Source organism: Varanus komodoensis, unplaced genomic scaffold, assembly GCF_004798865.1.
Source record: "Varanus komodoensis strain SLA01 unplaced genomic scaffold, ASM479886v1 scaffold4, whole genome shotgun sequence".
Taxonomy (NCBI): Eukaryota; Metazoa; Chordata; class Lepidosauria; order Squamata; family Varanidae; genus Varanus; species Varanus komodoensis.
In genome coordinates this window covers 37,250,230-37,275,975 of record NW_025335941.1, presented here as the reverse complement: position 1 = coordinate 37,275,975, position 25,746 = coordinate 37,250,230, and the positions used below count along the sequence as shown (strand labels likewise).

At 41.0% G+C, this 25,746-nt stretch overlaps 2 protein-coding genes across 6 annotated transcripts in view; one reads left to right on the top strand and one right to left on the bottom strand.

The window, feature by feature from the left end:
• The window catches only part of NME7 (NME/NM23 family member 7), an 89,738-nt gene extending 78,132 nt beyond the window's left edge, over positions 1 to 11,606 (top strand). For 3 of the 5 annotated variants that reach the window (XM_044441560.1, XM_044441559.1, XM_044441556.1), the window contains 2 exons: positions 5,325 to 5,412; positions 11,323 to 11,606. In XM_044441560.1, the coding sequence (XP_044297495.1) occupies positions 5,325 to 5,375 (51 nt within the window). In that variant the 3' untranslated portion in view covers positions 5,376 to 5,412; positions 11,323 to 11,606. The remainder of the gene's footprint in view (positions 1 to 5,324; positions 5,413 to 11,322) is intronic. The other 2 variants (XM_044441561.1, XM_044441558.1) reach the window with 1 other exon arrangement.
• Positions 11,410 to 25,746, bottom strand: part of ATP1B1 (ATPase Na+/K+ transporting subunit beta 1) — a 35,312-nt gene continuing 20,975 nt past the window's right edge. The window contains exons 3-6 of the mRNA XM_044441562.1: positions 19,552 to 19,710; positions 18,514 to 18,698; positions 16,264 to 16,344; positions 11,410 to 12,806 (exon numbers count right to left, since the gene is read on the bottom strand). Coding sequence (XP_044297497.1) covers positions 12,540 to 12,806; positions 16,264 to 16,344; positions 18,514 to 18,698; positions 19,552 to 19,710 — 692 coding nt within the window. The 3' untranslated portion in view covers positions 11,410 to 12,539. The remainder of the gene's footprint in view (positions 12,807 to 16,263; positions 16,345 to 18,513; positions 18,699 to 19,551; positions 19,711 to 25,746) is intronic.

Genomic DNA, 25,746 nt, shown 5'->3' with positions numbered 1-25,746 from the left:
ACTTTTAACGGGAGAGGAAACCACTGACAATATTTGAGCCTAAAGCAAGTTTCTTCATAAAAACTAGTCAAGTTGAAGCCTTCCTTAAAGTTTGTTTCTTCAGCGGACTTGATTTTTCAATAAATAGCTGCATTCAGTAAATAATTTCATTTTCAGTCAACCCCAGGAGAAGTTTCTCTAAGGCATTAGTTCTTGTTGAGGGAATTTCAGGAGATCTTCTCCCTTAGCAATTCATCAAGCTAATGACATATGGTTTCCCATATAGATACTGTATATATGGGAAAAACCTGGGGTAACACACTCCCCTAGTTTCTTGTTTTTCTTTGGGTTTTCTATGTGGTATTGTTTGATCAAGGAAAACACAGTGGAAGTGAAACATGTGCAAGCACATCTGGGAATGAATGACGCACCATTACCTCTGAGTGTAGGTGGGTTAGTGGGAGAAGGGACTGGGTGAGGGATTTACTTTTAGTGCAGTCTGTAATGTGTTATGTGGACTATCTTGTACTGTTTAACAAGAATGTGTGGTGATTTGAGGCTATTTAGACACATGTGAAATGAGTTTATATGCAACTCATATATCCTGTTCTGTAACTGTTTTACTGTTTGCATCTTGATAATGTGCAAACTGTCCTGTATTGCAGTAAATATCTGTGCCTGCAGTTTTGTACTCTAAGTGAACATTTTTTATGCCTTGATTAGAGAATTGTCTGTTAAGTTCAGTTTCCATCTTATATATGGAGGTCAAAGGACCCATACTAGCCTACAATGTGGAGGATAATAATGCTTGACTGAAAGCTACACTTGCAGCATTTTTGGAAACTACTCTTTCTTGACACTTTCCTGCAATACTGGAATAAGGACAATTTTCTCATTGGGCTACATTGCAGGTTTCTCATAAACCAAACCCCCAGCCTTCCTCAACTAATAACTATAGACTATGGGTTGTATCCAGAATTAGTTTACCTTAGTCACATTCACTTCACTGTGTTTATTCTAAGTACAATGTCTGTGTTGTGTCTATGATCTCACTTTGTTTCTATGGTCTCCTAGTATCTGTTACAATATGTTGTGAATCATCCAAGAAAATGAGAACTCCTACTTTACTTGAGCAGTACCTTTATAATAATTACAATAATAGTGTGTTATATACCTTCTTAGAAGTAATACTAGAATCTTATTCACAGAAACAGCACTGTCAAGGACATCCAGTTGAATCATTGCAGACATTCATATCTGCTTGCTTTCAAACGATTAAACATGCAAAATAGTATGAGGTGCTTTCTACATCTTCAGCTTCTCTGATTTGCGAAGCAGAGAGGTCTCCATCTTTGTGAGCACATTTGGGAATTTGAAAAGCTCCTATGAGCATAATCACAAGATGGCTCCCATGGCAGATATGGTTAGTCACATAATGGCTGTTGTGGGGCTTATCTTGTCAAAGTGACTTAAAATGGTGGTGGGAGGAGAAATCGTGGAACTAGAGGCTGGGTTAGGGAGACTTAGTGAGCTAAAAGGGGGAGGGGAATTGTTCAGAGAGAGAAGTAGCAGCAAGGTAGAGGGGAAAGAATGAGGAAGGAAAAGAGGGAAAGAAAGAACAAGTTCCCCAACATTTTCCAAGGTCGTTATTAAAAGAAATCATTCTGAAGGGGCCAACAAGTAGAGAGCCTTGCACATGCCATTGGAAGCCCCCACAGGTACCCTGTTTGGGATCCCCATGGTGTAGCATATTTTGAGAAGGTATGAGGATCAGAGGGGGAAACTGAAAGTTGTTAACTTGCTGTAAGAAAATGGAAAATTTAGCATCTGAGTTGTGTGTATGTGTCAGATTCTGCACTTCTGACATTTCATATCTGCAGTGTTTGACAGCAGGTTTCTTTGGCGCTCTTCGCTAAATTAGTACCATGCCATCTTCCTGGGTTATAAGGTACTAGGAATACTTTTAGTTATGTTCTCAACAAATCCAGTGATTAATGTGGTTGTTAACAGTTCTGTTTTTTGAGCACTGAATTTGTAGTTTTTACAACTCACAATGGAGAAACATATGCTTTGATCCTCCCTGAGACAACTTGTTCTTGTCTGGCATATGTCTTCAGTTTAAAATGAGTAATTTGAAATGAAAGTGTTTGACATATGAAGCAGAGCCAAAATCTTTATGGTGCCATCTTATATGACTTTATAATTTTTGCAGAGAAGTGTATGTATAAAGTGCAAATTCCATCTCCAATAGTTATAACTCTAGTATATATCTGCTTAAATATGGTAAACATACAGTTACTTATTTGGGAGTAAGCCCCTTTGAAATTAATCTTATTCAGTAATTTTTTTAATAGCAAAAGAGATGTATCAGGGATACATACTTTTTTTTTTTTTTTTGGTAGTTTCAGGCTGCAATCTGATACCAAGTTACCTGGGAGTAAGCCTCACTGGATTCAATTAGACTTACTGCTGAGTGGAACTGTATAGAAGAAGTGCTAAATCCATCCTTCTCTATGAATGCAAACTGGTTAGTTGGCATCTTGTAATAATCCAGTGTTTTTCACATGGTTTTTTTCTTTCATGTGTTTCCTATTTACTACCCGTTCTTAGTTTCTTGTTAGACAAGGGACCTACAAGTGTCAGTGGGGAGGCATCTGTGGCACCTGCCTGCCATTATTTTGTTAAAGTTAATTTATACTATCTTGTACGTATAAAACTCTTGATAAGAAAATATATGCAGATCCATATGAAAGGTCTCTACCCTGAGGAGCTTACAGTATAATTTGCATTTGTGTATGCCACTGGCTAACAGTAAACAGTGCTTGCAACAGGTCGCAATAAACATTAATGAAGCTTTTGGAAACCTGGAGCAATTATTGGGCATAATATGCTTGAATTATGGGAACTGCTGTCCTACCCAGAGGGAACCAATTAGGGAATGACTTCATTGGCATATTATCAAAATCCATAACATTTAAAAAAAATATTCCAATGTATCAATAAATTCAAACAGAACAAAATCCAGTAATTTAATGAATATTGGCCAAATTCAGTACCATAACAGAATAAGCTAGTTATTATAGAAAAAGGACAAAACAAAAGCAAAATTACCAAGCCAAATAAATAAATAAAGTAGCACTCCTGTTTCTCTTGCTGCATGCCAATGAGCCACATTTCAGAAGGACAGAGCGTTTTCATTAAAGCTGGCTCTCACATCTCTCCTCTGGAAGAGCCTGACAGTATAAAAAGGAAGTGCTGGGGGGTGACAGTGGTGGTAAACCATCTTCTAGAGCCTTCTGGGTATGTTGGCTGCCTGTTTCCAAGCTGCTTCCAAGCTGTTCTGATTCCCAACCGTGCGACTGGTCTCTAGGGACTAGTTCTGTGAAGGAACAAGAGAGCTCTAACAGTCTCAGCAGTTTCACAGTTCTGTACAGTCCACTGGATTATTTTGGGAAAGCCATGGGAAATATAAATTTGTTTCAAACTTATTTTTTTTGTAGATATATATCCTATAGTTTGCACACTTAAGGACTTGTGTGGTACTGGCACTTGTGTTGCTGTTAAGAAAGGAAATATAGCTTTAGCCATATACCTGCTTGCTTAAAAGAAAGCCTGTTATAATCAGTAGGACTTTGAATTACAAGGAACTGTGCATAGGGTCAGGCTGTAAATTCAAATGTAAAGAGTTGAACCTAAGCATATTAAAATGCTCATAAGAAGGTGTTCATGTTGTCCCTTCAGTGCCTTGGCAGCACTGTTGACTTTTTAGAGGCTCCATTTTTTATCTTTCTGCTGTTGGATCATGAACATTACAACTAGGATTCAAAAAACTGGAAACCTGCTTCATGAGCCCAGAAGGCTTACTTTTCCTTGACAGAAAACTCACATGTCATACCACTATGTTCTTTTGAAACTGATGAAAATTTGTAATTTGATAAGGGAAAACAGCTCTTCAAGGGGAAGAGGGGAAAGGCATATTTTTTCAGGTTACTTAAGCAGCATTTCCTACCCTATATCACTTGGCTTGAGCCTTTGAGTTCCCGTGAGTTACGCATTATTTAATACAGGCTCTGTATATTTCTGTCTGCATCAGTGAGAACTGATTAGACTTTTTTCCAAATAGACCCTAGAATAGGGTGTTTTTCATGCTAAAACTCTTGCTGTACACAATGTGATTCACATTGTACAGTGTGGAATGGAATGCAAATTCCAAAAGTACAAATGTTTAAAAGTATCTGAGTTTAAAGCTGTTCTCAGTGTACATTTTCGATATTAAAGTGATAAAGTATGTAAATGAAAAAAAACACAATACGAAATATTAAATGTCTGGAAGCCTCCAGGTTTTAAAACTCTGAACCTCCAGTTATGTCACATTCTAAACTAAGGTATCTTACAGTCCAGTACTATGCATGTCTATTCAGAAGCAAATCTCATTGAATTCAGTGGGGATTACATCCCAGGTAAGTGGGTAGAGGATTGCAGTCGAAGGGTAGTGTTACATATTAACTTCTGAGTGACTATGCAACCTGCTCTCAAGCACTTTGGAATTCACTCTTACTTTTTTTTGGAACATTCACGTGTGTGAAGCAGGCAAATCAATCATTCAAGCAGGAGTGACCCATTTGTCCCTAGCTTTTCCTTAGTCCCACATTTCCTCTCTCTCAGTGGTCTTTAAATAATTAATAGCAGGGTCATTGTTTCTTCCAGTCATCGGGTGAGGTTGCAGCCCAGCCTTTCATCAGGGGCTCAGGCGAGTGACATACTGCTGTGTAAGATGCTTTAAATGCTTTGGGGAAGGGGGAAATAGCTTGAATGCTAGTGAAGGCAATAGACAAAGATCAATCTTCTTCCTTCTCTATTTCAGTCAGTCCAATTGTGATCTCAGATTTTCATCATGGTACTTGTTGACCTTTCCCCTTTTAAAAAAAATATCTGGAAGATACTCCAAGTCTGCAGAACTCTTAGAAGATCTGTTTCTTATAGGTTGTGCTTTTTTATGTTTACTGGTTGGTTGCTCCTATTTTGTTCATTTTTTTCCTTGTTGCTGCAGTCTTTTTTAGTTTGCAGTGCAGTAGTATTGCTTTGTAAGGATTTTTTATGTTGATTTGGGTTGATTACCGCAAATTATTTCATAACATTTCAAACAGTAAATGGCATTTAATATTTACAGTAAATAGCAGTGCAGCTTGTTTGGCAATAATTATGCTTATTACAGAAAAGCTTTTTGTTAGTGCAGGAATTTTGTTTCTTAGAGTGCCTCCAGGCAGAGGGTTCCTCAAGCTAACAGTCAGAAGGCATTGACTACGCTGTGCATGTTTTCTCCTTAATGGTTCTTTTGTCTTAAGGAGGAAGACATATGCAGGGAGAAACATGGGAAAGTCACAAGTGGAGGATGACATCTGGAACCCCCATAACTTCTGTGAACACGACAGGGTAATGGCACTGTAATGGCCCTTATGGGGAGCAAGTCCAGCCCCACTAATTTTTTTGCTTCCTGCTTTCCTGGACACTAGGTGCTAATTAAGTGGAGCTAATCCAGAATTTGGGTCAGATACCTGATTTCTGAAATTAAGCTTCCCCATCTGTCTGCTTCAAAACCTTAAAGCCTTAGAACAGCCTCCTAAGGATTTTCTTAGATTTCTTCTGTGTAATTAATGGATGACATCTGCTCTATTTGCTTACGGAAGGAAAGCAAGAGACATCTGAGAACTTTGTGGGGGCAGATGTATTCTTTTCCTTGCTGTTGATTGTGCTCTCCTGGGTCTCCTATAGAAGAAAGTGTCTCCACATCAGCACCAGGGTTTTCCAGATTGCAAGCTGTTCTTTTATGCATCCTTCATATAGAAGTGGAACAGAAGACAGTCCTAGTGCAACAAATTTCTCTAACAAAAAATTCAGAACCCCGAGTAACTCTCAGTAGTTAGAGGAAGAAGCACAGGCAGGAGATCTTGCAATCTTGCACTTAACAAATTGACCAGGTGCTAGGGTAGCCTTCATCAAGCTAGTACCATCCAGTTATTGTGGACTTGCATCCCAATCAACATAGCCTGTTGGTAGAAATGCTGCAAATTGTATTTGAAACCTCTGGAGGGCATCTGGTGGGAGAAGGTTCTGCCTGGGGGGGGGGGGGTGCAGTGTTTAGGCAGAAGGATGCTGCACGACAAGGATACGGTGGAGCTGCCGTCAGTTGCTGAGTTTGGGGGCATGGGTGGCTGTTAAATGAAATAGAATCATCCTGGGTAGATAGAAAAGGATATCTCCTGTAGTCCTGCAGAGTTGTCTTAAGTCATCAATTGGGGACAAAGAAAAGAAGTCCCTCTTTTTCGTTGTCTGGCTGTGAGAGAGACGGGCAACACCAGCAAGTAATTTTATATAAAAAAGACTCATTATTGTAGGTGCACAATAACAATAGAGAGTGAGCCCATCTCCAGCCAAGACCAGCTGCTGCAGTCATTGTACATAATGAATTTATACATTAGCATTTTGCAATGATTAGTAACAGGGAACATCCTCGCAGAAAACATTCAGTTACTTTTGTACATGGTTATCATGAACTACAAGTATTTTGAGAACATTTGGTTTTGAAACATTTTCCTGCAGGCTTATCTATACAAATTCTGACCTTCTTGACAGGTTTATTTTATATTCTCAACCCTTCTGTACCTTTCTGATAAAAGACTAAATATCTGACCCTTGTTTGGTCATCAGGAAATATTTATTTTCTTTATACGTAAGCTCTCCAGATGAAGAGAAGCTAGAAAATATGGAGATCACACCAAATTGTAAGACATAGTACAATGCGATTCGAGCAATTTACTGTTCTTCTAGGTGAGATGGTGTGAGGGAGAAACAGGAAGCAAAGAATTCTGGAAGCAAACCTTCTGTCTGTGCTGCAAGCCTTTGTAAGAAGCAAAGTGTGGGCTGCTGCATATGGGGGCTGCATTCTACAGAATTTCCAGTGTTCAGCTGCTTGGATTGCAGAGCTAATGTCTAAAACCTGGCCTTTTAATATTACAAATAGTTGTGCTGATGCCTACATCTGCTTTTTGCTCTGTAGCAGGAGTGGTGAATGTGAGACCCCCCAGATATGTTGGGCTTCAACTGCTATTGGCTCCAATCAGATGGCCAATGGTCAGGTCAGGGATGAAGGGAGTTGTGATCCAGCAAATTTGAAGGTCCATAAGTTCTCCATCCATGTGCTCAAAGAAGGAGCAGATTGGGCTACGTGGAGTAGCTCAGCATGAGAACTACACATCTGGAACTTGGGGCTTGGCTTACAGTTAGGCTCTTTTTAATCGACGATTATCTACCAGATTCCCAGAGCCTGAAGAATGAAAAAACACTATTGAATTAAATTTCAGTTTCTCTCCTATTTTCAAAATGATTCTTATGAAACAGGATTTGCTGATCCACATCTAAGAAAGACCAGGACCAAAACCACATAGCCCTGAAACACAGTGATTTTTGGCAAGTGCTGGATTCCTTCACTTTTGAGCATCTTTCTCTAAGGTTGCACTAGATGGAGGAGCTTCTGTGAGCTAAGCCCCAAGGAGCTTCTTGAAGGAAAAGTGGGTTATAAAGTTAGTGTGTAGCACTGAATAGTAATGACTGGATTATACATTAGTGCCTGGCTAATCTGGTCTTCAGCTTCAGAGAACAGCCCTGGAAGAAGAATCTTCTCTGCTGGCTTCAGTGTGTTACTTCTTCAAAAACTGAGCCAATCCCCAAAACTGTACATAGAAAGAATATATTGGTAACACATTTTGTGCTTTCTATAATCTTTGATGTTTCTAAATATGTTTTTGATGGACTTTAGAAAGTGCAAAATGCAAAGCAAAACCTAACTTTACAACTAGATGGCCTGAATGCAGCATTTGAATGCCAGCTGAAACACATCTCCTTTTCCACAGGTGCTCTGTTGGTGGGAGGCTTGTGCCCCCAATTTGAGCAGCATCATGACCTCTGTTCTCAGTATCCCTGTCCCTTCAAAACATTTGTACATTAACTTACACTTAAAGTTGATTCAAGAGAGCTAATGGGTTGAATGCACGATAGCAAGATTAATGAGAGGTCATGATTACTTGAAAACTCAAAACCCCTGAATGTGCTGAGAGTAGCTACATGTGAAAATAATTGTACCTATTTATACAGTCGTCTTCATCCTTTTCAGGCACACGGTTGACTTTAAATTCCAGCCTGCATGGGGGTTCTGTTATTACCTTGAGTTGAACTGCACTAGCCTTCCCCAACCTCCAGACACTGACCGTGGATTATGAGAGCTACAGCCCAAGACAAGTGGAGGGTGGTCATGGCTAGTTGGGGGAGAGCCCCGCTCCCCAACTCTGATGACCAAACCCATTATAGTAATAGCTTTTTACAGAAGTGCACCTTCTACAGTGCACTTTCTACAGCCAGGTGGGAGTGGTTTCAGTAAAATTATAGTGTACAGGTAGTGAGCCTTTTCCTTGCCAAGGTTAGCAGAAATCCCTCAACACTCCCCCCTCCCACTCCCCACACATAGACCACACACAGAGAGAGTTGCAGTTTGCTTTGGAAACTCCCTTTAGCACCAGTGTAAGCCTTTGTCCCCGGAAAAATTGCATCTGGGTTCTGATCAGGGTTTTATCAGTGGAGGGAAGGGTTAAAAATGCTTCCTACCTGTAGTATTACCTGTATACTACAGTCCTGATGCAGAGCCTATTCAAACAGTGTTGCATTGCTTAAAAGTATAAATATATCAAATGCAGTAATGCATTTAATGCAACCGGTAGTTTAAGTGCACCTAAGCCATTATAATTGGCTTAAAGCATGCACCACTAGCTAAGCTCACTGTAGGTTATTTTCAATAAGAAATGCTGTTGCACTTGTTTACAGCTCAGTATGTGAATCATTGTTGTGTGGCCTTCATTTTAGCTCTTTCACAAGGCAGGTGGGTGGATCCTTGGTAGATTTGTGAAGAATGCAAAACAATAATCCAGGAATTTGAGTTCCTTAAATGATAGTCTTTAAACTTAATTCAGTCTTTAAATTGCACCTTCCTGAGAAGCAGGGTGAGATTCTCTTGCCTTAGTTAGGATGTGTGCTTAGCCTGTGAGCCTGTCTTTCTTCTTTTTAGGGACTTTTCCAATCTTTGTCCCTGCCCCTTAGAAAAATGGAGACCTCAATATTAGACCAGATCACAGATGGTCCCATAGCTCTAGCCAGGTGGTGCCATTGTTCCCTGCTGGGCACCAGTGGGTCTGATTTGTCAGTTCAATTCAGTATGTCCCTGAGAGGTTGCTGTCGGTTATTGGGTCAATACTTTGGAGTTTCGTCCAAAGTACACCAAAAAAATCTACACATATGAGAACAATGGAAGAAGAATGAATTCAGTATTATAGGTCGATTGTCTATACTTGTCCATTGATTTTGCCCTGCAAGTGCTCCCTGCTCCTCCACTTGCTTTATGAACCCCATAATTTCCTTTTAACAGGTAGTTCTGCCCTTAGACTTGGAAGAAGTGGTAGCAACTGATACTATTACAAAATGTAGCAATGTTTGTGTTGGAGTTTGCCCTTTCACTCTCTGTATCTAATAAGAGTATAGTGCAAAGGTTCTATGCGTGATTCATCCTAAGATATTATTACACTTGCTTCTGGTAATTCTTACAATATTCCATACAGCCATTGTGACATTCACGTTAAAATCATTTAGGAGCTGTTGCATAACAAAATACTTATGGCCAAAGAAATTATATTTCAGAATACTGTGTAAATAAGTACTATTCATTTAGTAGAAGAAATGTGACTATAAACTGTCTGATTGGAGTTATCTAGTCACTGTCATTTTCTTCGCCGTTTTCTTTAGGCATAGCTGAATTTAGTGGTTATGGGAGATAACAAATAGGTTCCTTGTCTTTGTCCTCTAAAGAAGGTACTACTTATATTCCCTCTCAGAATCTTTTCCTGCTCAATTCCTAGCTTTTCTCCTTTAGGATCTGCAGAGGATGCAAAGGTAGGGGTGAGCTAGTTGTTTCTAGCTAATTCTTTCTTCTAATGTAGAAGCCTGTGAGCCATTGGCCCACTGACTGGAATGACGAAACTTCAGCAGGTGACTGGGCACTCTGTCAAATCAAGCCACAGGCTTTCCCCCCTGCCCTCAAGCATTCAGCTCACAAAAGAGCCAGTGCAAAGTAGTAGCTAGCAACTGGGACTTGGCAGACCCAGGATCTAGTCCCCACTCAGCCATAAATCTCACTGGATAACCTTGGGCCAGCCTAACCTACATCACAGGATTGTAATTTTATGATTAAATTGAGAAGACAACTATGTAAGCTGCCTTAGGTTCTTTGTAAGAGGTATTAACGGTGGGTTATGATTGCAGTAATAAAACAAAAAAAATCTATCTAGCTGGTTCTTCGACTCCAGTAAAGGGACTCATGAAAATGTTTAAATTCATGACTTATTATTGCCATAAAATATCTTACACTTTGCATTCCTCAGCCCATCTGCTCCATATTCTGTGGGAGGAAAACATTTCCCTATGATTGCTTATGATACATCTGAGTTTGAGATAGTAGAGGAGAAACTTGTAATATTGAACATAATGTATCTTCATACTTAAGACTTAACCTTTCCCTGTACTCTTCTGGTCCATTATAACTCAAAATCACATTATAATGAGCTCATAATCAGCTTCTGTCAGCAAATGTTTGGTACCCTTCTTTCTCCAAGCAGCCTTAACCTTGAAAGGTATGGGCTGCTCTAAGGAGTTTTGGTTGGTCCCCTTCTTCTCTATGCTGAGAAGTAGCCTTTGTCACTAGCAGTTGTAGTTTCCATGGATCCCAGTGGCAGTGAGCTTTCTAGAGCAAACCAAGAAGTGTCTGTGTTTTAAGAAGGCCAGCTAGCACTGGCCAGCTACTTGTTTATCTTTGCAAAATTTGGGTAGAGAGCAGCAGGAAGGAATTGTAGGAAGTTCCCTACAGGCATGAGAATATTCCAAGTTTTCTTAGAGAACATTCAGTAAAAACCTTGATATTTCCAAGTATCTCAGAAATGTTTGGAAAAACCAACCTAATTTGATGGTCCAGGGGATGGAATTTCTGTGTCACTACTGACAAATTACTCTTGACATGATGCTTTATGAAAGAGTAATGAGAAGTATCCTTCAAGCCAGAAAAGATACTTTCCCAGCCCACCCCAAACATGTGTATTCTGGAGGTGGGCTTGTTTGCTACAGACCGTGTTTGCTTTCAGAACAGATCAAACACTGCAACACTAGGGATGTTTTCACTGGTTTTCAGATGATCATTCTATCAGGGATGAATGTAACGATGATTATCCATAATAGGTTTTTGTTTTGTAGGTCCAGTATTTCTTCAACATATTGGACAACTAACCAGAGAATACAGAATTAAGGAATATGAACCACTTACAAAAACAAGCCACAGGATGGGCGATGTGTATTTATTCATTTATTGTCCAATGTTTTAACCTGACTGAAATACAAGATCAACAAGAGCACTGTACTCCTGGCTATTACATATGTTAGAACATAGAGTTTTGCACTTTAGACAACATTTAACACCAGTTGATGGGGTAACTGCATTGCTTCTCATAAAGTTTAAAATAAAGATTTATTTTCAAACATGTGGCTTTGGTTTATTTTATACATTACACTTTCTTTTGCAGAAAAAATAAAATTGTACAACTGCATAAATATAAAATTCTTCCACCATGAAAATGGTTAAAACATTCATTAAAGACAGCACCACAGCATATGATGCCTCTAGCAGGAAAAGAATATACAAAGCAAAATAATTATTCCCATCACTAATGAGAGTGACAGGCTGACTTGGGTCTCACACACAACTTTAGAACATACTGAAGGAAGAAGGGGAACAAGAGAGAAAGGAAAGACACCATTCACTACAAAGCACAGTACACAATCACCTGTTCTCCCTAGCTTTGCTTTAAAGTCAAGATAATTTTCCCTGCCACCTCACTAAAGTCCTAAGACCACAGGGAAAAAGGCTCAATGGAGTGCTGTTGAGTAATCTCACAGGTGGGCCTTTACTTTTTGAAAATGAAGAAATAATAACAATTAAAAGTACCATGCCAGTTTTAGTCCCACTGAGTATTTACACCTTGGACAGCAAATTGTTGCTCACAGAAAGTAGAAAACAGGTACAATAATACATGGCTTGAAAAATGACCAGAGTTATGCACCTATAGTACTGTACACTAAATAAAATTCACAAGGCAGCAATACTTAGGGGGCAGAAACACTGCATACTACAAGTCAATTATGGAATCATAATTTACAGTAGAAATGGGCATGTCCCAAGGCTCAATTCTGTGTTTTTTTAATTTACAGTAGAATAAATATCTTTGTCGCTATTGCTACACTTTTTAAAGTTTACATTCTAACCTAGTTAAACGCAGAAAGCTAGTGTAAAGCATATAGATTACGTGTAGGTCCCATACGTATGACAGTTTTGTTCAAGACTAGTAGGTTTTTGTCTTTTTTATATACTTTTTAAATGGCTAAGAGGAAAAAGAAGAAACAAACTCTGCTTGTAATCAGCTGCTTTTTATGTCAAATTTCATATCAAAACGTCCCATGAAACGATCCTTGTCACTGTAATGGATGTTCTGAGCGTAGGCCTTGCATTCGATACGCAACTCCACGTCATAGGTCAAGTTGGTGAACTGCACGGCCAAAAGGGGCTGGAGATACTTGGACTGGAGGAGCTTGCCATAATACGGGTAGTATTGTAGAGGAAATCCGCCATAGCCACCCATGCCATAGTATTGCACAGGGCCAATTTTGTCAAGATCTTCCTCTTTCTGAAGGAATGAATAAGAGATACAAATAACTTGCATATCCAGTTTGACACTCTTATGTACCACATTTGCATCATCCTTTTTTTTTCCAATACTAGAACTTGCATTTTAAACTAACCATAATCCCACTGAAAACATACCATTTAATTGCTGTATCTGTCCATAACACATAACAGAATTCCAGCATGGGATGACTTGGGGATCATAATATCACAACAGACCGTTAGACTCCTGGTCTCTTTGTAATATGCTAGAAGATTTGGTGAAGATCACTGTCTTAAGTCTTCCTCACCATAATACTTCCTATTAGAATTTTGATATCACTCTATTTGCTAAAAAGCCATCAAGATGGTGCAGAGCATTTTAAAATAAACCCAGCTTTAAAAAGCAAAACCTTGGCGCTTCAAAACAGCTAAGTAATTTTAACAGCTGCATCTTTACACTTTTTCTGAAAGTCAAGAGCACAGAAACCTATCTTCATTCTTAAGGGAGTGCATGCCACAATCTGAGAGCAGCAGCAGCAGAAAAAGCCCTTTCACTCATGCTCAGCAAATGCTGGTGCCCCACCCCAATTACTCTGTTTTTCAGGATTCCTGGTTGTGCAAAGGGAGTCTTATAGCTATGTCAGGGTGGGCAACTTATGGCATTTCAGATGTTGGACTGCAAGTCCCATCAACTCTGGCCAGCAAAGTCACTACTGAGGGAGGATGAAAGTTTTAGTTTAACATCTGGCAAGCCACACATTGGCCACCTGGTCTGTGTAAACATTCTAGTTTCTTCCCTCTGGGCATGCACTACATGTGAATCGTCATCTAAAAATGGGTTTGGATGGCTTTCAAAATGTATTAGCATAGGTGTCTCAAAAGCTGTTAGTCATGATAACAAAATGGAACTTCCAGCTTCAGGAACAAAATATCTCCAAACAGCAGGTGCTGGGACAAACGGTAGCAAGTGCTGTTACTTTATGCCCAGCTTGTAAGATCCCTAGAAGAAGCATCTTGCAGGCCATTGATATAAACAGGATGCTAAACTAGATGGAGCTTTAGTTTATTCCAGCCTTTCCCAACCTGATGCCCTCCAGATGCATTAGAGTACACCTCCTGAATTCCACAGCCTGTCTTGCTAACTGTGAAATACTAGGAGTTTAGGCCAACACAGATGGAGAGCAGTGGGTTGGGAAAGGCTAGTCTAATTTAAGCATTATCTAAGAAGAGTCCTGCTGCATCAGACCAAAGGCCTCTAATGTCCACCGTCCTGTTTCCCAGTGGCCAACCAGGTGCTGCCAGGAAGCCCACAAGCAGGACATGAGAACAGGAGATCTTTCCTGCTTTTATCACCACCAGTTCTTGTGATAAATTGAGCTGGGTACACACAAGAGAAACAACTTGTGAAATTGGGTTAAAGGTTTTCTGTCAAAATGTTGTGAATTTTATTGCCATCTAGTTATTTTTAAAATGGACCTTCTGATTTCCTCAGTTTCCACACGCTGAAAATGCAGCAATAGTATTTAGTGATTTCTGTCCAATCCTTATTGGTCAGGGAGCAATTTTAACTTGGTTTGGCTTCTGCCAAAGGGCTTTCTCTCCTGACAGAAGCTGTCACCACTTCTGCTATCAAATCTCACTCTCCAGCGGAAAAACAAAGGCCTTGGTTCTCTCCGTTGGGTGATGTTAGAGACTCTACTTTTAGAAGAGGCAACAGCTGTTTTGTCTTGATACGGAGTGATACTGCTTTGTTGGGTGAGACAGAGAATCACTCAATGCAATTAAGGCAGTACATAGAGTCCATTTCAAAGGGAGTTTCTTGAACCATTTTTAGCTGAACTCAGTTGTAGGGTAAATTTTGGGGTCACATTCCAATGTCATGCAGTTCCAAATCCAAAAGGGTGGGGCCAACATTTTAGTTCGAATTTTTACTAAAATGTCTTGAAAGTGACATTCCTACCTTTTAGAATGAGGCAAAAATGGAAATATAAAAGCCAGGAAGCCACCAAACAGGAAAGGGGGATGAAAGCATTGTTATATAGGGAACTCCCAGGAGGCTGGCTTAGGAACTCAGACAGTTCAAATAAATATTTGTTTGACAAGTCAAATGAATCAGGCTTGAGGGTCAGCAGCCCTGATTTAAAAGCTAACATGTATGCATAACAAAAAAGCAAACCTCCATTTCTCTAAGGTTTCTGTGGGGTCTCCTGAAATGGTGAATGCTTATAGTACAAGTTCTTGTATGACCACTGAAATGTTCATTGCATGCTTAATCTGTACTGACTCTCTCCTATTGCAAGCTGGTTAAAATGAGTGTACAAAGGACTTCTGGATTAGATCCAGGGCAAGTTACACATAGGATGAAACAGACTTAAAAGCTTTTTTCTCTTTTGTTATTACTCTAGAGAAAGGGGGTAGTCCATTCTAGATTGGGGCCCTGGTTGGTCAGTTAGGGGCTTCAACCTTCCCCATGCATCCAATCTCGATCAGGGTCCCTAGGCTTGCATTTGTTAAATGGATCACTATTTTGCAACAGAAATTACAGACACCGATCAAAAGTGGGTCACTGCGCCTACTGTGGAGCACAAAGAAAAATGCAGTTGCCTGTTTTGGCCCTTGGAATAAAGCCGCTGAAGTCAAGGGAATTTAAATTGGAGTGTCCACTTAGACAGTCCTTGGGACTGATTTAATTGAGGAATGTAAGTTGAATAAATAAACATGCAACTGGTAACTAATTTAAGTCCCACTGACTTCAACTGGCCTGCTCAAAGTATGACTAAACTGGGATCTGGTCCACTGTGTTTGAATATTTTATTTATTTGTCTATTTCATTTTTTTTTATACAGCCCAATAGCCAAATGATTCACTGGGTGGCTTACAGGATTCTCTGCCTCTTTGCCCAAGGCATCTTCACAGCCTCAAAACAAGCAACAATGCATGCTTTTAAATGAGAACTTTCAAGCTAATATCAAATAAAAACAACATACCAAATAGTTCCTGGAGGAATACAACCATTAACAGCAGGGTGCGATTACTGAAAAGTTCCTGCCAGGTGGGGTTACCAAGAGGAAAACCTCTGAGGAAGATTCTAAAGTACCTTTCTTCAACATGACTCATCTCAAAGGTATTGGACTACAGATTTCATTATTCCTAGCTGGGAATGATAGAAGTTGCAATCCAGCACAGCTGAAAGAAACCAGTTGGGGAAAGCTGACATGAAGTACAGGCAGGCTGATATAGAGGCAGATGCTTCAGGCACTCCAATACCAAGCCATACTGGCCTTCATATCTAAGAATGAGCCCTCTGAAATGAGCCTGGAAATGGTCCAGGAACCATTGCAGCCATTAGGCAATTCCCATGCTGGGTCCCTGTCAGCAGCCTAGTAGCTGTATTTTGAAGGTGATTCCTGTTTCGGAAAGTCTTTGAAGAGAGCTCTACATACAACCTATCTCAATAACAGCTTGAACTATTTTACCTTAGCAGTGCAGTAAACAGGAATGATATAAGCATTGTATTTTGCTTGTAGGTCAGCCGGAAGGGAATCATTTGCTGGAGGCTAAAGAGAAAAACACGACATTACTAATGTTTTTTTTTTTTTAAATCCAAAATCCTTGCTAAAAGATTAATTCCATTTTCCATAAGGATGTTTCCAGAAATATCCCCTTTCAACAGCAAACTTTGGTGGTCATACCTATCAATTTGGAAGTAAAACGGGGCAACCCAAACAGGTAGTGGTTTCTACATATTTGGGAGTCTCCCTCAGGTGTGCAAGAAGTGTATTTGTAAATTAAAAAGAAATATTTTAAAGGCCCTGCCAAGTTCCAGGACTTGCCAAATGTAGCAGGCAGAAGATATAGTAAAGTAACTGATCTCATTGTCTACAGCAGGAACTTCTGAGTTCACAATAAACACCAATGAACAGCAAAACCCAAGAACATTGAGTTTTGGTAAACCTTTTGATTGCAGACAGGGAGGAAGAAATGAAAGACAGTGTTGACCGATCACATATGTTCTGTTAATAATCCTATACTGATTTATGTGGACAGCGCCCACTTCCTCTTGAAGGATGGGGACAAAAATGGAGAGCTGTTCAGCCATGTTATGTGGAAGAAGTTGTTTGCTAGAAAAAAGGGAAAGGAAGAGAATTGGCCTTCTTGGGAGCTTAAGAATCCTTCATATCCTGGATCTGAGAATAAGGATCATGGAGGTTTGCACATTGTATACCGCAAGACAAAAGATTCCCCACAATCTAGCCCGCCATAGACCAGTCTTGAGCCCTTTAGCATTACATAGCACATGTTACAGGAGTATGGAAAAGGAAACAGATTGCCTGTCTCCATTTGGGCTTTTCTAGTCCACAAACTGTCTTTAACCTAATGTTAAAGAAGCTGCTTGAAGCTGCTTGAAGCTGTTAAAGAAGCTGCTTGAAGCTGCTCTTTGATGATATCAACAGAAGACTAGTAAATTTGTGGGGCAGAATTGATTCAATGCTACTACTGTCTGAATACAAGTCCTCGAATACTGTAGGCTAATAGTAGAACAAGCTGGGAGGTAGGATGACTACAAAAAAAATCTAACAATATAGATTTTTTCAACATAGACAGGTTAGATGGCAGGCAGACACTCTGCTGGTTACCTGTGGCAAGTAAAATCTTCCTTCAGACAAATAGACAGAGAAATATTTAAACCACCTTTCCACAATTTGGTGCCCTCCAAATGTGTTCCAGGTAATTTCCCAGCATTCCTCAGCCAGAGCATTTATAATCCAACACATTCTGGGGAACACCAAGATGCAGAGGGCTGGTTGGCTCTTCCTGACTTCACAAATGCTGGTCAGAACAAGTGCACTAATAATGTGTGGAAAATTATTGATGGCACAAATAACATATGATAGAATAAAAGAACAACTGACTTTCTCAACAATGAGTTGGATCCACATTTAGTCATACCTAGAGTAGACCCATTGAAATCATTGAGACAGATATTAGGCATGGCCAACTTAGGTCCCACTGGTTTCAGTCAGTCTACCCTAAGAAGTAGACCCTTTGAAATCAAGTTAGTCCCATCACTAGTCCCATTATGATTAAGTTAGTTCCATCAACTGGTCCCATTGATTTCAGTAGATCTTTTCTAAGGATGACTAGATCCAAATCCAACCCTTTGCCTTTAGTCAGATAAAGGCAGAAGGAACGACATGTTTCTATCATAACTAAAGTAGCTCCAGTATTTCAACAGGGTTCAACAGTACCAAGCACAAGTGAAGGTGACCTCAAGCCTCATCACCCTACTCCCAAAACCAACCACACTCATTTATTCCTTGACAACTAGTCCTTAACTAATTACCAGGACTGAAGTGTAGATCTCAAGTACAATATGTCACACTATGTGTCATAACAAGAATTACAGTTATAGAAAAGTTAAAGTGATCCTGTTCTGATTGCACTTCCATTATCAATGAATGAGCCAAGCAAATTGCCACCATTTTCCTGAGAATTTTAGGAGTTACCTTATAATCACCTCATGGTGTGACCAAATGATGAACAATTCTCTGCTTTCAGAACTGCTGCTGGTAAGAGGCAGCCACCAAGTATTATTTGAGATCAATCACAGAGATGGAGACCTAAGCAGTTTGCTCAAGCTGAGACAAGTACCCTCCTTTGCCTATGAGAGCATGACTCCCACCCCTTCCCTCAACCTTTCCACACAGAAAGAAAAGCAGCCTTGCCTTTGGTATGAAGCCCAGAATCCTGTTGAGCTTGATGATGACACAGGGCTTTCCATCTTTATAGCCATAATGAGGGTCATTTAGTCCAGAGCAATTTTCCAGCCAGGCGCGATTGAACTTGCAAGATGGTAGCTTGCCTCTAGAGGAGTCATAGGCACCTCTGTCTTTGGACGCAGAAGGCATTTCTGGAGGTAGCGAGCAGAGAGACAGAAACGAGGAGGGAGGAGAAGATGGATGATACACATTTTAATCAGCTGCCTCCAATTCTTTCTGCAGTGTTATAAGCTGCTTGTTGCAACATCAAGGGCTGTGGTTGGGTACCTGTCAGGTCCACAGGTCAGCGGGGCCCATCAACAAGAGCCTGCTAGGCCTGTTCCTCCTCTTTGCCATTTCAGCCTGTTCGTTCACCTGCCTGTCTCTGGCCCAGGCAGTGGTGGTGCTCAGGAGGAGGAGGGGCAGTTATCCGGCCAACACTTCTGAAACTCTGCCTGCCAAGCAAGCAGGAGGTTGCAATTATGAGAATGAGGAGGCAGAACAGCGTCTAGTTCGATGCTGAGAAGGCAGGTGCAGTAAGAGAGGGGGTTCCACTGAGGGTATCTTGAACCTCAGAAACCTGGTGCCAGCACTGCATGATGCTCAAGACATTTTGCTGGCTGAGGCAATGGATACTCCAAGCAGACCATTTCATCATGTATAAAAATCAGCCAGATTGGCAGTTGATCTGGCTGATGGTGGGACTGCATTCTATTTTCTATTGTACTCAAGGGCAACTGGCTAATTTGAGTGCCCCCAGGAATGCTGAAAGAGGCAGTCCCACCACTTGGGCTTCCAGAACCTCATGGCCACTCCCTCACCTCCAGCATTTGCCATTCAGGGGGAAAAACGATATTGACTAAGATCATGGCTTGAAGAGGACTCTTCTTCTTCCTAATGAGCCTAGAAAAAAGGGTTTGCTGTGTATCAGCAGCTTCTTTTATGGAACAGATTAAAATAAATCAAAATAAATACCATGTGCAAACAAAAAAAACATCTTCTTACCCCCACAGGACTCAAACTCCATATCTGTATCTTTCTGCTGTGATATATTATAAGGTACAAGGAATTGGTCAAGTAGATTTGTGTATTTCTTGTAGGTGCTGGGTTCAGAAGGATTGAAAGAAATCTCCATTTTAAGTACTTGGGGAACATTTGTCAGTCCTGAAAAGCAAAGGAAAAAAAGGGAAATAGTGGTCAAGCACAGAAAAAGATACACAGAGATACCAAAGGCAATCTATATTACATTGTGCTTGTGTCAAAAAATCAGAGAATAGAAAACTGGAAGAAGGAGACTGCAGCTAGACAAGCATGTCCTACTGACTGACATTTATCAACCAAATATTTCCCTGCAAGCCTTTAGTCTGCAATGTGTGGAGAAGCACAACACAGTCAAGAGCTTGATTATCACCTTTCTAGAAATGTCTGCATCTGAAGCAATTTGCTCTCTCTTATTCTTGTCCTCCATGTGATGGACTAAGAACCACCAGTGAGAACTGTAAACATTCTCTTGCATGGTTTCCCATGACATTTCCTGTGCATCCAGGTAGGGTAGAGATCAAGCAAATGTATACCATCTTGTGTGGACACCGTGGCAGCATGAGGTCAAGGCAGGATCTGCCTTGCATTGTTGAAGGGTTCTGCCCATGGAAGGTTCTCCTACCTGATTTTGGGGATACCACCTTCCCCCACAAACACACACCACAGTTCACCTCATTAAGCAGGGTTGCCAGACCCTCTAAGTGGGGAAAGGCCAGGGAAATCTGCTTCCATCAGCCCTTGCACAAGCTCCTAACTTAAGAACCAACCCATGGTCCGTTTTGCTGCATCAATCTAAGCTTGGAAGCTGCAGTGTGTTCTCTCTCTCACACAAACACACACAAACATACACAAGGGTATACCTGGGCATTCACCTTTTAGCACTCACCTGTGCGCGCTCCTGAAAGAAAAGTGTCATGTGCAAAAATCCTCTTAAATGGCTTGTGAATGGCATTGCCGGATTTCAGCTGCAGTGCGGTCAAGGCAACCCACCCATCCAGCAGCAGCCTGCCACGAGTGAGAAGGATTTGGCCTGTGGTCAAAGTGATGACCCAGACAGGGACTCTTGGGTTATGGTGCATGTGAGATTTCTTCCACCTGAGTACGTCACGTATCATTGTGAGGCTTAACGACATGGCAAAGTGCTTCATATGAAACTGCTACTTGGCATGGAAATGGAAGTGGAACCTGCAACAGAGGCGTTCAGGGTTCTAGACAGTGACACCTCCGTGCAGGTTCCTCTATTCCAGTCCTGCTCACCACTAGTTTCCTCCTCAACAGTCAGCTACTATCCCATAACCACTGAGCATATTCAGTCCTCATTATGTTGTTTTGATGGAGGAAGTCTCTCCTTTTCAGGGTTTTTTCCTAAAAGATTTTACCTAAATATTTTATGTACTTTTGCATACTAGGGACCTCCTCTAGACTTGCCAATACCCACCATTCTTGCGTGGATGATGCAGTATTAACAACATAAGGAGCATACACTTGCTACAGTATACAGGATTCGATTGGCTTATGACCCACACATTCCAACTGGAGATTTTCGTGCCCATTCAAAGCCATTTCATTGGAACAAAGGAAGCCTAAACCTATAGTGAGTGCTTAAACAGGACTATCTAAAATAAAGAATCCAAGGTTTTTCAACAGCGAACGGATGTCACCTTCATTAAAGGTATCTAAGGTGACGGGGAATAAACATACGGCTTCCCTAAAGATGAGCAGACTGTTGCTAAAAATCAGTGTGATAATGAGCTTCAGTGTACAGGTGGAAAAATGAGAAAGAGATCATTTCTGAAAAGAAGCTCTTTAACAATGTCACACAGCTGGCTGGAGATGATGGAATTGTAGTTCTCGAAACTGAAGTACACTGAATCATGGAAGGCCATTTTAAATGGATCCTCCACTTTAGGAAGCATCACTCTGACAAGCCCTTGGACCTCCTCCCTTCTCTTAAAACTACTTTTCCAGAAGGAACAGAGCAGATCCTCCATTCCCAATATGAGGACAATGACTTTTACACAAACCGATATGAAAAGCCCAATATAGGTAAGGGCTTTTAGATGTGGGATTTCACTTATTAGATATTGGTGATTTAATCAAATTTTAGAGCCATTTGATGGTTCTCAGTCTTCTCTGAAAGGGAGGCTCTGCCCGCGTTAAAGTGCTTCCTTTTTCACAGGGCTTTCTAGAAATCCTGCAAATGAACCTGTGTAAACAGCTCAGCAAGCTAATTATTCTGAGAGAAAGGCACCAGATTTCTAGAGTGAGCCTTGACAACTAGCTGCACTTTACACAGGGGGTGGGTGGAGGAGAGTTCTGTTGCATTTATTCTGATGAATGCTTTTTTTACCCTGCCAGTGAAGCCTGGATACATTTGTCAGTTTCCTTCCCCACTCCACAGTTCTTAGTTTTTCAAACTTAAATTTGGTTTGTCTCAAACTCAATTTCTCTAGACTCCTGGTGCATATGTACATTTTTATGATCCCATACATTTTGTATGGATTGTTGCCTAATATATACATTTTTGAAAACAGTTTTCCTAATATAATGCATTTTGAAGTTATTTCCCCCAATATATGCATTTTGTACCCGTATTTTAAATTGAAAATTCCTTTGAAAGATCCAGGAAGTGCAAATTTGGAAGGATAACTGTGTTGTGGTTTGCATGGCAGCTCAAAAGGTGAAATCAGGTAATACGGGCTGAACGAAATTCTCCCCCATCTGTAGAATGGCTGGCACTTCCACCAGCAATCTATGTATGCAAAGCATGTCCAAGTACAAATGAGCCACAGACCTTTCCACAACACAGGCAAGCCACTTCCAAGGCAAGCCTGAAGGACTACCTTTCTCCTCACGGTTGCAGGACATCTTTCAGGCCAAGGCTGAATTTCATTGCACAGAAGGATGCAGGAGCCACATCCCAGCATTGGGTGGGGTTGAAAGCAACCAAGGCACAACCAAAGGCAAAAGTGGCAGGGCCAAAATACTGGCATATTTAGCTTGATGTTTTTACTGCTGATAAATAAGCCTTTGAATAAACACTCCAACCTTTTTAAATAGGGGGGAAAGCTGCACAAAAGCAGGGAAACTGCCCATTTACAGTCAGGGGGAAAGAAATGGGAGCAGGGGAAGGGGTGAGGCCATCCTGGGAACCAGAAGAGTCTGGGCTGGGAGCTCAGGCCTGAAGTTCTAACCCCCTGCTTTGCAAGCAGCATGGCAGAAGCCTTTTCCCCTGGTTTGTGCAAACTTAGGAGGAAAAGCTCCTGACCCAGATGCACAAGTACACTCCACCATGCCAAGGCTCAGGCTTGTTCCTTGAGTGGCCACAGGTCAAGAATCCTTTTCAGCCACCTGTTCTGCATGGGTAATGAATGCGTATGTACTGTGGGGCCCAGCAGGACATGCCATAGGAACTCCGACAGAATAACCTTTATGGAAGGTGGCACATATATTTGTGTGGGGGGGAGTCTCTGTGGGTGTTCTAATGCTGGGGTAGGTAACCTGGCACCCTTCAGATGCTTTGGGCTACAGTTTCTATGAGCCCCAGCTAGCATCAGGGATATCGGAGTTATTGTCCAAAATACCTGGAGGAAATCAAATCGCCTGTTCTTGTCGTAATGAATATGCATAGGTGAGGCACAGTTCCTAGCGTTCCATCCCCTACTAGACACACGCACCACCCAGAATAGACAAAAGCCCAGAGAATGGAACTTTATTGTGCTTTGCAGACCTGTGACAATGCATGAAACGCTCTTGTGGGTCTGGTTCCAGTTCAAAGCAAGTGAAGGCCATGGCTCTAAATGGTAGCAAATCTGACCGGCTGGAGAAGGCAACGCATCTGGCAGTGCACACACACTGGTCTCAAGCAAGTTCAGCTACCGCACTGCGTGCCAAGGGGTCACTCAGAGTGATTTGTCATGTTCAAAGCTAGTGACTGATCAGGTGGTCGAACCTGTCAATTTCAGTTTCTCATCTTTCCTAGCCTTAAGGCCATTTCATCCAATTTATGCACCAGCTCATTATGAAACTCAGCATGGAAATTCAAAAACATTTTTGTTCAGCTTCTCCAAATATTTGCAGTTTTGGAATGCAATTTTGCCCATGTAAGCCTTTTTGCAAGCAACTTTCCCCAACTGAATGTATTTTTCTGTTATTTTCACAAGCATCTATTTTAGCATGCTATTCCCCTAAGACATGCACTGTTGTGTTTCTTTTTAATGGGATATGTGCACTGTAACATCTGTAGAAGTGCAAATACCAAAGCACAGTCACATTTTGATTCACATATTGGTTCGGGAAGTGTGAAGTAGGTAGGTATGCAATAAAATACAAACCAAATGAATCCTCCCCCACCCCAGCCTTATCCCTAATGCCTAAGTCTGCCAAAATAGCATCAACTTGGCTTCATGACATACAAAACCTTGGACCTGAATAACACCCTCGGTTTTTTACACTTTTATTTTTAAACAAACACATACTGAAGTAGAGCGTCAGGCCAGGGAATGGAACCAGAAAGTTTCATTCTTCAGCTGCTTAAGAAACTTGTTGTACAAGCTTTACTCATACCAGCAATTTCTGACTCCAGTTCTGTGTGCTCCTAACAAAAAACCTAAGGCCATACATAGCTTAGAAATGAGAAAAGGAAGGGAAATGGAATAGAGTGTACTAACATTTTTGAACAGCATACTTACAGCAGGGACATCCTTGGTGGGTGGGGACCTGTATGCTAATGACACAGTTCAAGGATTTGCATGTTAAATGTTGTACTTGAGAGCTAAGCAAGCATCTATGCAGACAAGGAGGCAGGAAGGTCATTTATTTTATGGGTCCACAAAACACCAGCTTTATTCTTGGATCATTCTGGATAGCAGCCAAACACAAATGTAGCGTTTGCTCAGGGCAATCTGTCTATCACAGTTCACTGGATACTTTATTGTCTGGTGCAGACTATGGATTCTTGATTCTCTCTACTCCCATTTTAAAAAAGCATAGGGAACTCTTCAGTATTCAGAGGAGAAAACCATTTTGCCCTGCCTAACTCTCTTTATACCAGACTTCCCTGAATACTGCTGAAGCATTGAACTAAAGTTCCCATCATCCTCAAAGGTGCCTCTTTCTATCTCTTTCCTCACATTTCTGTCTTCTGCCACTTATAAGAATAATTTGAACACATACTTTGGAATGTGATATATAACAGCTTTCTTCAAGATTGTCCCCTCCAGATGCACTTTGAACTGCAGCTGATAAAAATCTCAGCCAAGCTGGATCAAACCAGGGTTCATCTAGTACATCAATCTGTTCACACCGTGGCCAACCAGCTCCCTGTGAGGAACCCACACACAGGACATGAGCAAAACAGCCCCCTCCCCAAACAGCTTTTGACCAGCCATGTGTCTATATTATCTACTGCATCTGGTAATGGAGGCAGCGTATGGCCATTAGGACTAGTAGCCTGAAAGGGCTTGGCACTCCGGAATGTTGGGGTTGATGACATTCAAAACATCTGCCAGGCAAAAGACCACGGAAAGCTCATGTATACATGAATACTTCAGGGCAAGTGACATAAAAGTTGCATGGAAAGAGCAATCCAGCTAGACCCCTGGCCTACACAACTGGGGGACTCAGCTATCTCGCAGGCACAGCTCTCCACTGGCATGATGGATATAAATGGCGACTGGAAGTTCCTGCATTGGAATGCAAGGGCAGAGCTATCATGCCATGCTGTGTTGCTCCGCTTGAAGAGCCCTGTGTTTGCCTCATGGCTCAGATTAGAGAAGGGTAAAGGAAGCCTGGTTTGGGAGCAGCAAACACTGAGCCATAAGTAATGCATCTTCTTTATGCTCCCCAGAGAGGTTTGTCTGGCGCCAACTCTTTATTCTTTCTGGCACCAGACCAAAACCTTTTTATTTAACCAGTATTTTAATTGTTGATTTTTATATATATCTGATTTAATCCTATTTAATCAAGTACTGTATTTTTTTAAAAAAGATTGTAACCGTCTCGAGATTTTCTAGGAAATGTAGGCAGTATAGGAAAATGTTAAACAAACAGACAAAAAAATTGCAACACTGCTCTTGTCTTTTGGGGAAGGAGTAGAAAATTGTATCAAGAAGAGACAAGGATGTAAAAGTGGCCCTATACAAAAGAATGCATTCCACA